Below are 15,091 nucleotides of genomic sequence, written 5' to 3'. Positions count from 1 at the left end.
CCAAGAAAACGAACTGCGTTAACTCAGAATAGATCAAGCCAGGCCAATTTTGACTCTAATACAGCGGTTAATCCTACAAGTTGGTGGTTTGGTCCATCAATATCGAAGAGAAGAAAACTCGACCTATACACACTGCATGTTAACATAAGATTGACCCAGCTCCTGCAGGCAGATCCCGTCCAATCGTACAACCATCTAAGCAGTCGAATACACCCAACAAACCTGTCAGGCAGGTGTTACCGTCTTCAAAATCCATCGGATTAATTTAACTCATGTTCATCAATGCCTGTGAATTAAGATGCTCTAAGATTGCGGCAATTCATCCAAAAACTTGAAGCCGTGCTTTTATAATTCTTTTTAACCAAGCTAAAATGGAATGATCCAATGGTCTACCAGCCTGTAAAATGGCCAAGCTTTAGGTCGAGTAGCTAGCATTAATCAACGAGATAACCCACTGATTGTGGTAAAGATCCATCAACATGTGCACCAACCAGTTGTGCAGTTGTGGCCCATCAGATGAATATCACACAATGACCCTACAGTTTTCAGGCATGCCATTGCTCAACTAAAGCACCGCATATTTACAAATCAGTAGGAACCATCTAATGTACGCTTGTGATAGTTCTAGAGATTAATACGGTGGTACCGTGGACCATACCAATGCTTCCACCTTAAACGCATTGAAAGGCACATCCATCCAAACCGTCCAAGATTGAACTTCGGGGTAATGTCAAAATTCCGGGTAGGCGCATATGAAACATTTAAAGGAACATGTGGGGCTAGCAAATCTCATGTTTACATTACTGGTAGCACAAAGAAAGGAAAAGCATAATCTGCTGTATAAATTCCATGGTCTTGATGTTAATATGATTGTAGAGAAAGACATGCAGCTCTGATTGAAGGGCTGCAATGCAGTGCTCTCTTTCTGACACTTGACAAATAAATATAAATTGAACGTTTAGAGCATGGATTTTGACGTTGGGGTGGGGACCCATCTGTAGGAATACCAATTTCCCGTGTGCAAGTGCATGTGCAGGCATCAAATCATCTGCTGCTCCTTTGATAAGGAAGAGCTGAAGTGACATGAGACCAACAACGGCCAGAATAAGATGATGCCTATGTAATTAAGCAGAAGAAACTTACAACGTGAATATGAGACAAGTTTAAGAGAAGGCAAGGCTACACCTCATTTACGACTCATATGTACACGTAGTATGCCGAAATGATTTTCTTGCTTTTTCATCACCTCATTAAAATAAGCTTTTGCTATAATCAAATGCCATCCAGGCGTGGGTCAGACAACCAGACTGCAAAAGAAAGATAAATGACAGTAAAACAAACAGCCAGAAGAACAAAGGCAAATAATCATACGTGGTTGCACAATCTCTAACGAGATAAATACAATGCTGGGTAGAGCTTCTGTTTGTCCCAACAAACCGTACATGTGGACTGACTTCTTGGCGTCCATGTCGTGAGTCAAACTGTGGATGTATCCACAGAATCTCCATAACCGGATGATTGTGACCATCCAACTTGGCCGTCTGCAATGTGGAGCATTCACAATCCATTGTAGTTGTCCAGTTTCAATGGATCAGCAGAATCATCCAATAGGTGAGATAGTACGGCATGGTCCATTCCATGATGTTGGCCCACAAGATCAAAGGCTAAGGTTACCAAATTGTGGGTCACACCATTTTCAGTGGATTTAAAAAAAGTATAATATTCATTTCATCTTACTAACAGATGGAGCAAAAGGACACTACCTGCACAAAGTTGTCACGGGCTGTGTATGCAATCTGATCCGTTGAATTCTTTTGAGTTTGCTATGGATTCCAGAAGATCTGTAAGGTCACCATATTTTATATGCACTTGGACGAAAATGAATGTTGTGGCGTCAGGAAAGTGGTAACCAACATCCAAGATGCCAGTTTAGTCCCTTGCCGCAAATTTACAAGAATAAACTTCATACAGCTGACACCTTTGCCGAGGGTGTGGGCTTCTCTGATCTGGGAATGTGTTTGATTGCAAGAACTAAAGTTTTTAAACTATCAACACTGTAGCTAATCCTTTTCCTTTTTGGCTGAAAGTTGTCCTGCCTTTTCTTTCATGGCTTCCTTTTCCAATTTCCTCTTCTCAGCCTCAGCCTGCTTAGCATTCTCCTCGTGCGATTTCTTGAACATGTTGAGAAAGACTACCAAAATTGAAGTCACTGCAAAAAGAACCAAGGAAAAAAAAAATCACTCATGACTCAGAAGGTCAACCAATGATCACAAGTGGCATCCCATTGACGAATCAAAGAACAGTTTTGGATTGCAGCAGCCCAGGGAGAAAAACCAGTACAACTTGTTTCGACTATGTCAGATTTGGCTTTAGTCGACCCAGTTTTGGCCAAGGATAGATTAGGCGTGTGCGCGAATGTGTTTAATGATTAAGTAGCATGACTCCCACACAGTTGATGACTTTTCCACAGAGATGGAGTTGTTGAAAGCATCTGACCTTGCTCAAAGGGACAACAAGCTGGATCTTCACCGAAATACTGAGACAGCGAATCTGCATTTCTTCCCTGCAAGACAATTATTTAAATCAAAATCCAAAGTTATCGACCTGGCAATAGCTGTCAACAATAATGGCAAAAGCAGAACTTACCACTTCACAGTACAGGGATGTGAGAGACCTAACCTCAGCCTCAGCAGTATCAAGGAAACTTTTTAAAGCCTAAATGAGGAAAACTACAAGTATTACGCCATGAAAACCAGCAAAATAAGAAACGAACATAAAACGTCAAATATTAGAATTGACAAGCCTACACAAATACAGCATAATTTAAATAGTTCTAAAGGTATCAAGTGTCCAGTCGAACCAACGACCTTCTAAGTCAAATGAATTAACACTACAACAACAAATTTCAGCTGGGAGGAGCCATATCATGGACCTTGACCCATTCCACAAAACGTTCATGCCTTTCAAGGGGAAAAAAGGGTAGGGTGGGAGTTCTCCCACTCCCCACACCACACAACTGAGATCTTGTTGCCTCAGATTCAGTGCTAATACCAGCCCTTTATCACAAGAACCAGGGAGAGGAAGTTAAAGTCCCTTGAGGTATCAGTTTCACTGGAATCATTTAAAGTTTGAAGTTATTAATGTATAAAGCCATTCATGTGAATCAATTGGATAAATCAACTTACTTAATCAGCTTCAAATAGGCATTTAACAAGGTCATCATTAACCCAATGAATGTTGCTCTATTAGAAGAGTATCCAAGTTTGACATCTGGGTAGTCAAGTAAGAGGCCATTACAGACCACTATTTCACATGGGTAAGCATAAGCGTCACAATTAGACCTAAACGGAAACGGGTTCAGTGCCTTTGGAGGCATGGCATTTTCATTCCTCCATGTTGTTTCTGCAAACATGGCATACATGGACTAGATGAAAACTTTGGATTTGGCATTTCCAACAGTTAATAGGCCTCAGTCCATGTTAAACGGCTACATGGTGCTAATCATGAGGGCTTATGAGAAGCTACAACAAAATGAAGAAGAAAGATTGACAAGAGACAATGAAAGCGAGAGAGATAACAAGAACATGAGATTACTATGGTGTATTGAAACCCTAGCCCTCTATTATTATTTATAATAGTAAAAATGTGAATGGGCCCCGTGGGCCTTATTACATGGATTTGTGCCCAATGGGCTTTATTCAACTATCGACCTTTCAACACTCCCCTCAATCTAGGGCATCCTAATGAGGCCCAACTTGAAACAAGGGCTAGCATAATCAAACCTAAGAAAGAAAGAAATTCCTCTCTAACACCCCCCCTCAAACTCAAGGTGCTCCGAGAAGAGGAACTTGAGTTTAGAGAGGCACATAAAAGACTTCTTAAAAGCATAAAATAAAAATAAAAAAGTAGCACGATTGCAAAGATGAGTAGCACTGGTTGTGACAAGAGGCGAGCGAGTAGATGAAAACTGGATGCGATACGACAACCAATAACTTCAGGTGAACAAGCATATCTGCAACTTCAGTCATGTGACCTACCAAAACAATCATCTAACACAAATACGTCTGGATCAAGTATCCAGCTCAACCGAGGCAAGGCCAACTACCCAAAACAATCACAAGTAAAGACAACTATCTGAAACAAATAAGAATGGACCAACTGTCCAATATAAACAAACGAGTCTAAATCAACTATCTAGCTCAGCTAAGGCTGGGTCAACAGCCCAACACAACGATCTGGAACAAATAAGAATGGACCAACTATCCAATATAAAAAAAGTCTGAGCCAATTGCTCAAAGTAAACAAGCACAGTACAATCATAAGTCTGAGCCAAGGCCGGGACAATCACTCAATCCAACCAAGCCTGAACCAATTGTTCGCTATATAAATGTGTCTGGACCAACTATCCGGTGTAAATACTAGCCATGTCACACATCTTAGCAAGGAGAGCCTGAAAAAAAGAAGTTGCTGAGTCGTTGAAGGAGATGCGGAGAACAGACAAGCACACGTCACATAGAAAGAGAGACAATCCGATCAAATACCTGCAACCTGGAAGTCCAACTCCGACCATTCAACAAAAAACAACAAACCCTTCAAAAAAATCTTTTAAAATAAAAATAAAAAAATAAAAAAATAAAAAGAAGAAGAAGAAATAGAATAAGATTTATGGCAACATTTTCAGCCGAACAGTAGAAAAATCAGCAAAAGCTTCAACCGCATATCAAAGAGGCTTCAAATCCAACAACACATTATGCAAAACCCAAAAAAAAAAAAAAAAAAATCCAGCCGCAAGCTGCCCCTTCTCACGAATCACACAAGTCAGTGAGGAAAAGGCCTCAAGACTATTAGAAATAGAAAGAAGGATGAAGGGAAAAGGGAAAAGGGCTAATAAGTTGCTATGTAAGGAAGGAAGGGAACCACCACTTGTTGAAGAATGGAGGGTGAAAGAAAAAAAGGGCTAATAAGAAGTTATTGTGCAGGGAAGGAAATGAAAGAAAGAAAAGAATATTAAGGGAAAGGGAAACACAACTTTTTGATAAAGATTGGAAGAATAAAAGTTAAAAGGAAGAAGGAAAGAAAGATGAAAAGTAAAAAAGAAAAATGAATGAAAGGAAGGGAAGCACTGAGGATTAGGAAGGGAAATATAAAAATACTCAAAAATCTGCCCTAAAAGAAAAAATCAGCAAACCCTATCCAAAGCAACACAAAAATATGTTTTAACAGGAAAAATCCAGTAGACCCTAGGCAAGGCAAAACAAAAATCTGCTTCAATGAAAAAATCCAGCAAACACTGGCCAAGGCAACACAAAAATCTGCTTGAACAGAAAAAATTCAACAAACCTTAGCCAATGCAACACAAAGATCAGCAAGTCCAAAAAAAAAAAAACTTTAAAAAAAAATTTGAAGAAGAACAAGAAAGAAAAAAGTAAACGGAAAAGAAGAAACCCTAAAAGAAGAAGAAATTCTAGGAACACGTAAGCTCTAATGCCATGTTAAACAGCTACATGGTGCTAATCTTGAGGACTCATAAGAAGCTACAATAAGGGGAAGATGGAAGAAGGAGAAGAAAGACAGAAGAGAGAAATAATATGAGAGAAAGAGAGGAGAGAAATAGCAAGTACAGGAGACACTTACGGGGTATTGAAACCCTAGCCATCTACTCCTATTTATAATGATAAAAATAAAATGAATGGGCCCTATGGGCCTTGTTACATGACTTGGGCCCAGTGGGCCTTATTCAACCATCAACCTTTCAGTAGTCCACAATCCACAATATTTGGACGATTCTAGCCTTGTAATTGGTGACATGCAATGAACACTAAAAGTCAAAAGCATATCCCATTTAGTGAGAAAAAAGTCCATTTATTAGATGGATAAGATACAACAATCAAAGAAATTTTTTGTCATGGCCAATTAGTGGTCCAACCCGAAGGATGCTTGGTTTCGATCATACATGTTCCCACATGTATGGTACAAATTTTGGAGGAATGAAAATGCCGTGATTCCAAAGGTAGGGAATCTGCATTCCTAAACAAAATAGAAAACATCAAGGTACCTTGGGTGTGTCAAGGCACCAAAAAATGAAATTTGGACCTAGAATTTAAATTGATTAAGGGAGATCACACGTGCCAAATCTAAGCCAAAGAAGTTGTGCAAGAAGTAGAAATTCGCAAAAATAAAAATAGACAACCATTGAATGAGATTCCAACAATTTCTAGGACACCATACAACTAGTTTAGGGAGCATCACACCCCTAAATATCAACCCATCACAGGTTGATCACCCATCTCGACAATGAGATTCCAATAGTTTCTAAGACACCATACAACTAATTTAGGAAGCATCACACCCCTAAATATCAATTGTCACGCCTGAAATTCGAGTACAGAGTGTGCACCCTCAAATCCGAGTTTCAAGTCATAACTCGTACATTGTGTACTTAACTCATTTCATTATATGATTATTCAGAGGCAAAAGTAAAATTCATTTTACATTCTAATTAGATCCATTCACAATCATTCACACAAAATGATTTAAGCATCAACATTTGTCCATTCTCAACATCCATAAACATTCAATCAGCATAAATCAGACACCATTCATTAGTCAATACAACTTACCAATGAGCACTTGCTATATACCTAGAACAATTCAATTAAAATCAATCAAATGCTTAAAATCTTACAACTAATATCATCATTCATTATATATGAATCATACTATCCTAACAAGTAAAATTCTAATTAAATAATTAGGAACGGTCCAAATGCGCTCAGTTCCTCTTCAGATAGATACGGCCACGTCTAACATGGGTCGTGCACCAGTTCAGCCACAACTTCTTGTTCATGCATCAACTTAGTAGTTAATTGCCCATCTGTCCGGTTTTTCCATCAATAAAAATGTAAGCTGGCCAGGCTTAGTGAGAAAACTCAATATGATTCATGCTTTTTAAAATTAAGATATAATAGAAACAGAGTATGCACAATGATATAGATGCAAATTGTGTAAAAATACATCAGATGGAATGATCATCCATCTGCTTGGGTTGGAGATCGTCAACCCGCATCCACCCGTTAGGTAGACTTCCACCTTCTGGTAGGCTTGGGTATAGCCCGCATCTGGTAACGATCTACCAGGATCGATGTTTCTTCAAGGGAGGACCCCCAGATTGACAATGCAATGTGTTTGTATGATGGATGATTGCATCATTTTCATATCTGTCATAGTTATTTATCTTGATCAGAATATTCATATATGAATTTAACGTACTATTATCATAATTCATGCAATTTGGCACAGATTAGCATGTGATTTACCGTAATATACATTCATAGTAGTTAAATCAACAACATCATAACAAAACACTCCAATCACTACATCAATCAATCAAACCATCACAAATAATTTATTTTAATTCCAATGAACATAAAACATAATGGGATCACTCACCTAGGTCTACTAGTGAAGAATCCACAAGATGATCATATTTATTTGAATTCGTAAATCCTATCAATTATATCCACAACATTGTTATTCATCCGGTTATATTACACGGTGGATCCTGCCTTTGATTATCATCCTAAGTAGTCAAACCCTAAATGATTAAATAATTGAAATAATATATTCATTAAATTCAATTATCAAAATTCATTTTTTTAAAAATTCTATTCAGACAACTATTGATTGATGTCATCGAATCGAGAAAATACATTTTAAGGTACACAGATCGTTGGACGAAATTTAACCAATTTAGATAGATCTACAACCATCATTGTCCACTCCTTGGTCAACACCAGAGAAGACATGGATTTACTAATCTGAACCATTCATATGCTTATTTACATCTAGATTCTAAAATTGAATGGCAAATAATTGATTGGGGTGGCCCACTGGATGATTGGATCATCTAGATTCTTGAGATCTTGGCATATTTTGCCTCTACACGTTGGATGAATAGTGTGGATCTAACCACACACACCGATGGCCCATCTCGACCTTCTACGCCAAGTGATACAAACACTTGCGCATAAATTTGAGCTTTCCTTATTAAAAACTTCTAGATCTGACTAGTATGGCCTATCCAATAGTCAGACTAATTTGAAAGTTATGGCCCTTGTATATTTTAGCCTTAAGATCGTATCATCCATACGGATCTAATTTGATTCGATCAGATACACACGAGTCGATCTCTGCGACAAGAAACTTCGCATGGAATCTTAGCTTTCCATCGTTTTTACATTGTATCTACCTACAGATCAATGCAATGAAAGTGTGGCCGATCCAAACCATTCATTGCATAGATCGAGTCAAATTATATTAAATGTACAAAAAAATTAATGAAAGAAGGACAATAAACTTACCAGATCTAAGCTCTCCAAAATCCTCTCCCTCTCTCCCTTTCTCAGTTATACGTAGAGTGCCTTTTTGTTAATATCTAAGTTGTGAGTAGAACCCTTCTTACAACACCTTACATAAAAGGAAAAGCTCATTTGAGAGGTTGAGAGATACGGGGAGAGTTATAGATATATACAAGGGAGAAGAATTAGAGATAGAGATAAGATAGGAGATAAAGATTATGTTTGGATAAGAGATAGAGATGAAATATGAACTCTATCTCAAATTCATTTTTTTTTGCGGGCGTTAGATCAACCAATCACAAGTTGATCACCCATCTCAACAATGAGACTCCAACAATTTCTAGGACATCATACAACTAGTTTAGGAAGCATCACACCCCTAAATATCAACCCATCAGAGGTTGATTACCCATCTCAACAATCTCCAATTAATAACTTATCAACCCAAAACTCGCCACATACTAGAATCTTATGAAGCTACTTCAACTCAAATAGCAAACATGGCTCCCGGCAGTAAACTGGGACTCAAAACTCTGTCGGACAACAATACACGAGAGAAGGCTACAATGCCTCCCGAAGGAGCCAACCATGCTGCCTAGCCCTAGGCTTGCTAGAGGGTCAGACTAGACTGGATGGACCAGTTGGGCTTGCTAATGGTCCCGGAAGGAGATGATGGAGGAAAGAAGGGAAAAGAAAGAAAGAAAGGAAGAATGGAAGAAAGAAAGAAGAAAGAAATAGAGAATAAAGGCAAGCAAGAGAGAAATAAGGAGAAGGATCTCTTAGGTGTTGAATTCTAAGAACCGCTCTGATACCATTTTACTTTACACACTGTGGAGAAGAGAAATTGGAGACTTCTGACAAAATGAGTGTTGCAGAGAATAACCTTCTCTCACACCCTAATTATCTTTTATAAAACCCTAAGCATCTTAAAAGAATGGTGCATAAAGGAGCACCAAAAGAAAATACACACTCGACCCCAATATCAATCCCTAGATACATAAATGTGCCGTAAAACATACACAAGCACACACACTCTAAATGTATGTTTTCTTTTTAATAAAATGTTATATTACCATGTTATCAAAAAATATAGCAAACATCAAATAACAAAAGTGATAGAAACTAAAGAACAATTATCCAACAACAGAAAGATATTTAAAGCCATCTAGAAAACGAACGGGAACAAAGACCACTCTAAGAAGAACCAACACACACACACACACACACACAAACAAAAAGTTCCTCACCTTCCGGAAGCCTATTGATATAGCACCATCACTTTCTGAGGCAGTGAGTTCTTGCTCAACCTTTTCAAGCCCCTTATTTACTGCTTGCATTTCTTCAGCCAATAACTTGAGTTGGATCTGTGCTTCAAAAGACAGAAAAGGGTTATAAAAATTAAAAAATAAAAAATAAAAGTAAAAGTAAAAAAACTTTATTATATTTAAGACTAAGACACCAATAACAGAAAAAAATAGATATACCTTAGAGGCAGCTTCCAAATGAACCAGATCTTTATCAAAATCTAGCAACTCTGGCATTTTCTCACCAACAAGCTAAACAAATGCGAGAGTAAACATTAAAATTAGAAAAATCAATTAGTTATTCTTAAGAAAAAAGGATTTTTACATAACAAATTGAAATATTTAAATATAAGTATAAAATTTGTGTTAATACATAAATACATGTCCACACACACACACACACACACAAAAACACACCCGGCACGGAAGTTGCTTCAACATTATACCTTGCACAAATAATGCATTAAAGTCATTCTACTGTTTATTGCACGAGTATCTGACAACTTAAGAAGGCTATCCAGTTTAAATCCTATAGCAGATCCTGCAAGATACAAAACAAACTAGTTATAACAACTTCTAGCTTCATGAAATCACAAACACATTATTTACTTGCGTGTATATTACATTTGTACCTCGTGCTGTGCCCTGATTCAATGCATTTCCTAAAGTAAGGATCGTCTGCATTATCCCCCGCAATTTTACAGATTCTTTCACCTAGAATGGAATGTTTGATGCATTAGATGTAGCTGACAGAGAGAACTCCATCTTCATTAGTTTGCACATGGATGCTTTGAAGGATACCTCTCTAGATGCATCATTAATTGTAATTAAGTTGGACCGCAAGTCCTTCACCTGCAGAAACGTTGAACATACATAAAATGTGATGACAAATAAAAGATTATTCCATGAAGAAATGTCCAACATGTGTTGCCATTGTGCAGAACTACATGCCTGGGTAGAAAAGGCAATTCTGAATAAGAACACCCGTAACTTGGATTCGACTCGAGGGACCTTCATCAGCTCCAGAAAAAACTGACCGGTTTATCAACCAAAACTTGGTGTTAGAAAAAAAAAATTTGAAAAATGACATGACATGATCAAGGTGTCAGAACTTACCTGTTCAGACTTGCCAAGAATTTCCTTGTTGCCTGTGTAATTCTGAAACATGGTGAATGCCAGTAAGCAAATAATAGAGAAAATTCACCATGGTACATTAATTATGTGAAAATTGTTCTGTGCGTAGAGAAGATGAGTAATAGTTTAAAATATACTGAATTGCAGTATAGCATAAATGGTTGAGAAAATCAAGATGCAAAAGAGAATTTTCATTTCATAAAATGACCCCTTAAAGGATAGGCCCTCCAGAACTTTACCATCAGTAATAGAATAGTATCTTCCATCAAACCTGGAACTGCAAGAGAGAATAACTAGCCCCCAACCTGGACCAACCTTTAGGAAATAAAGCTTCCAAAATCCCAACAGTGGAAGTGCCATTGGAAAAATTGATGCAATGGCGAAACGATTGTCATTCAAGGGTTCCAATGAATGTTTCCATGCTCGACCATTGGCAGAAAGCTCACTGGTATGAAATAGTTATTTTCTAGTTTTCCAACACAATCAAGGATGGGTAAGACATACTTAAAAAATGGTAGAAAGAAATATCATAGATGTCCCTACTCAAACGTTAGTTGCAACACTAGGGCTATGGCTTTTCATTTTTTGAACATTTGGGCTCTATAATGTGCCTAAGTTGTGACATCTAGTTCCCATGGCTGTTTTGGACACAACTCATACGTTCAAAAGCACAAAAAAGAGGGGAAAAATTAAAAAACAGAGCCTGCTGAAGAAACTATCGAGCAAACTGCCCCACAGCTACAAGCTGCTTCTCCGATTGATTCCATGTGCATGCTAGGGGTGTCCAGGATCCATATGAGAAAATATTGGCTCCAAATCATATAGTTTAAGGGTCCAATTCACCTGAGAGTTAGCATCCTGCCAAAGCTAAAGCCGTCTCGCAAAACTAAGCTGACATAAACTGTAGCAGTGCAGAGTAATTCGACAAATCAATCCTACACTCGTATCTCCATAATGGAAACTTTGATCCCTGGGATCAGCTGAAAAAAGGAGGGTTTGGTCCCCTTTTTCATTTCTGAAAACGAGCATAGCAAAATCCTACGATTTAGGATTTACAATATACGATTTTAGTCCAATCCTAAGCAAAATGATTTGAATCTCAACCTTGAATCCCTTTTTATATGAATCCTATGATTCTATGATTTATTATTACCGATTTATGATTCAAATTATACGTCTTCTCTTCTACTTTAAACTTCACTTGGCTTTCATTTTATAATTTTAAATTGGTGGGAGCTTCAAGAATCATTTAGAAAAGGTAAATTATTTGTATTAGTTCTTTATAAGAGATTAAATAATATATATTGATGAGGACATCACATCACGTACACCCTTGCATACGTATCAGATGAGGAGGCGGGCCGCACCGATTTCCCTGTGGCTAGGCGAGTACCTGTGATCGTGCTGAAGAACCCATGTGCATGTGCGAGCATCTGGAAGACCACACACTGGGAAGATGCACATGGGTTGCGTTATGGAGTGATCCAGACCGTTGGATCGGATGGGCGTGACGATCAGACCATTGGAACACATGATTGGGCCATTGATCGTGAATCGTCCAAACTAGTTTTCTTAGATTTTATCAGCATTATAGGATTTAGTTTTGTTTATGTTATCTTTGGACATTGCTATAAGTGTTTTAGTTGATTTTAGTTAGACAATGGCTATTTTCGTCAAAATTCACAAAACAGGGTGTTAATTATAATTTTTCAACTTTCTTAAAGCTATAAAAAGAGGGTGGGCGTGTGACCCTTTCCCTCATTAAGTTTTGTGATTTAAAAAAACAGAGAGAGAGAGAGAGAGAGAGAAAAAAAAAGAACAAAAAAAAAAAAAAAAAGCTCTTGCTTTCTTCTTCTTCCATCTTCATGCGATTTAAAGATACCTCCATGCGATTTGGAATGGAGATTATTGCGAGGCTAATCTTCATTAACGGAGGTGCAAGGTCTCCATCTATCCCCACACTACCATCTCTTTTCCCATCCATCAAGCTATTGTTTTCAAGTTCTTCGATTCTCACAAATAAGCCTTCGTCTTCTCCTAAACCCCTTTCTTCCATTCCCGAAACCCTAACCTTAAATCTAAAATCCCTAACTTTCCTACTTTCCCAAATTACCCAAATCTTAATTTTCACCCTAGGTTGTATTAGGTTTTCTATTTTGAAATAGACTATACCCTATGCTAATTGGATGTCTCCACATCCATTAGATCCTAGTTTCGTTTTATTTAATAATCATGTGTGATGATGTTGGTAACTTAGGCTAGGATCAGCATGATGTTCTTTTGGTTTTCATGGGATTCGTGATGATTATGACAATGCTTGTGTTTTTTTGTTAATTGTCTTAATTCTGCTACTTGATCTCACATGTTATTCGGTTAATGCATCAGTCCTGCGTCATATATTCTCTCCAACGTTAAATCATGAAGCTATTTTTCTGATTTCTTACGTCTTAACCGGTCGAAGCACCAATTTGATGTATGACTTACTTGTAATGTTTTTATGGATAGTTACAATCATGCTGACTTATATGTATTATGGAATGATGTTTAAAAATCAAAATATCTTATTTTGTCATTCTACAGTATCAAAGGCCACCTTTTCCACCGTGATTCTACATTCAAGAAAGGTAACAATAATGTTTTTTTAAGGGAAATTTCATGGAAGACAAAAAATAAAGGAACAAGAATCCTTTAACACTATCATGACATGGTATTACTTGGTGCACATTGATGGCAAAAGGAAGACAGATTTGTTTTTGTTTTTTTTTAATTAAAAATATATATCTGATTTATTTATATTTTTCATATTTTTTAAAAAATTTTAAAGGAAATTTGTAAAAAAATCTTACGATTTACGATACAATTTGCGATACGATACGATTCAACCCCTTCTACGATTTGCAATACGATAATGATTTTGACAACATTGGAACATAGAACTAATACACGCAAGATTCCAAGAAACAAGGGAAACAAGAGCTGAGAAATAGATTTATAGAGTGAGAACCCAAAGGAGCTTCAAATCACCAACTCACTAGTTGCAGAAAAGAATCATGGATAATCCAGTTGCACCATGAAACAAACTGGAGAAAGCTTCCATGTCGGAAACTTGACTGAAGGAGGCACGTTTAGGCTTCAACCAAGTCAATAGAAAGTTTGTATTGTGCCAGCATGGCTTATGCAAGGTGCCCCTCCAAATCTTAGTATTTGTCTCCGTGTTCCCAAGAATTTACAAAAAAAACATATTCTACTCCCTTGTGCAAAAAAGATTTTTTTTTAATTTAAATATTAAAATTTAAAAAAAAAGGTCAACGATGAAAACAAGCAATTGCAAACAATTCCGACAGAACTAGGGTTGAAAGCGGGCAGGTTCAACCCAACCAACTCGTGACCGACTCGACATTGGGTTGGGCTCGGGCAAGATGTATTGGGTTTGGTCTCAGGCTTGGGCTATACAAACACGAACCCGATAAAACTTGGGTCGGGCTTGGGTTGAGGTCTCGGGTTGCCCGACCCAATCCGAACCCGATTGATATATAATTGAGTGTGGATCATCTATGTTGAAGGCACAAGAATTTCCAGTGCCATTGGGTCTCATTAGTCCACGTTATTTCCGATTACTCAAGCTAACAAAATAAGTTGGATTTCTCTCCCAAATAGATTGCGTGTTATACACAGCACAACTTTAGAAAAAATGAAGTTCTTTACAATTAATAATTACATATATAATTAATAAAATTATAGGTACAAAAAATAAAACGTGTATTGAAACATAATAGACTTATGTAATAACAAAAATATTAGCATGTATCCACCCGACCAACCCGACCAAGCCCGCTTGGGTTGGGCTTGGGTTGAGAATTCCCAACCCGAGGTTGGGTTGGGTTGGGTTGGGTTAGGGTTGAGGTATAAGAACTTTGGGTTGGGCTAGGGTTGAGCACCAACCCGACCCAACCTGCCCAACTTTCAACCCTGGATAGAACCCTTAAAGACTGGTGGCAATACTAAAAATTTATAGAAATCATTCAAACCCTTGGCAAAAAAATATAAGTCAGAATTGCATGCAAGTACTATTGTACTAATGTGTCAAGTCAAGATTGTATGCTACAGCTGGAGATGGAATATGCAGATGATGGAGTCCATAAAGGAAATCGAAACCATTATGTTGTAGACCTTTTGATGTAGGACCGATGCAGGAACTCAAATATTGTGTGAGATCAACCAACAAAATTAAATTAATTAATTAAAAGCACAAAACTTGCTACCATCATCAAAATACCAAAATTCCAAAAGGATATC

General features: G+C 37.5%; 1 protein-coding gene across 2 annotated transcripts in view; it reads right to left on the bottom strand.

Annotated features, from left to right (window-relative positions):
• Positions 1-684: 684 nt before the first annotated feature.
• The window catches only part of LOC131222326 (formin-like protein 14), a 31,407-nt gene continuing 17,000 nt past the window's right edge, over positions 685-15,091 (bottom strand). The window contains exons 10-21 of one of the 2 annotated variants that reach the window (XM_058217354.1): positions 10,778-10,819; positions 10,613-10,693; positions 10,463-10,513; positions 10,294-10,375; positions 10,108-10,202; positions 9,842-9,913; positions 9,605-9,721; positions 2,647-2,715; positions 2,497-2,563; positions 1,764-2,209; positions 1,186-1,307; positions 685-1,073 (exon numbers count right to left, since the gene is read on the bottom strand). In XM_058217354.1, coding sequence (XP_058073337.1) covers positions 2,061-2,209; positions 2,497-2,563; positions 2,647-2,715; positions 9,605-9,721; positions 9,842-9,913; positions 10,108-10,202; positions 10,294-10,375; positions 10,463-10,513; positions 10,613-10,693; positions 10,778-10,819 — 825 coding nt within the window. In that variant the 3' untranslated portion in view covers positions 685-1,073; positions 1,186-1,307; positions 1,764-2,060. Of the gene's footprint in view, positions 1,308-1,763; positions 2,210-2,496; positions 2,564-2,646; positions 2,716-9,604; positions 9,722-9,841; positions 9,914-10,107; positions 10,203-10,293; positions 10,376-10,462; positions 10,514-10,612; positions 10,694-10,777; positions 10,820-15,091 lie in introns of both variants that reach the window. The other variant, XM_058217353.1, reaches the window with a different exon arrangement.

Source organism: Magnolia sinica, chromosome 13, assembly GCF_029962835.1.
Source record: "Magnolia sinica isolate HGM2019 chromosome 13, MsV1, whole genome shotgun sequence".
Taxonomy (NCBI): Eukaryota; Viridiplantae; Streptophyta; class Magnoliopsida; order Magnoliales; family Magnoliaceae; genus Magnolia; species Magnolia sinica.
Note: the sequence above shows the minus strand (reverse complement) of the source record. Positions and strands in the feature narration are given on the sequence as shown.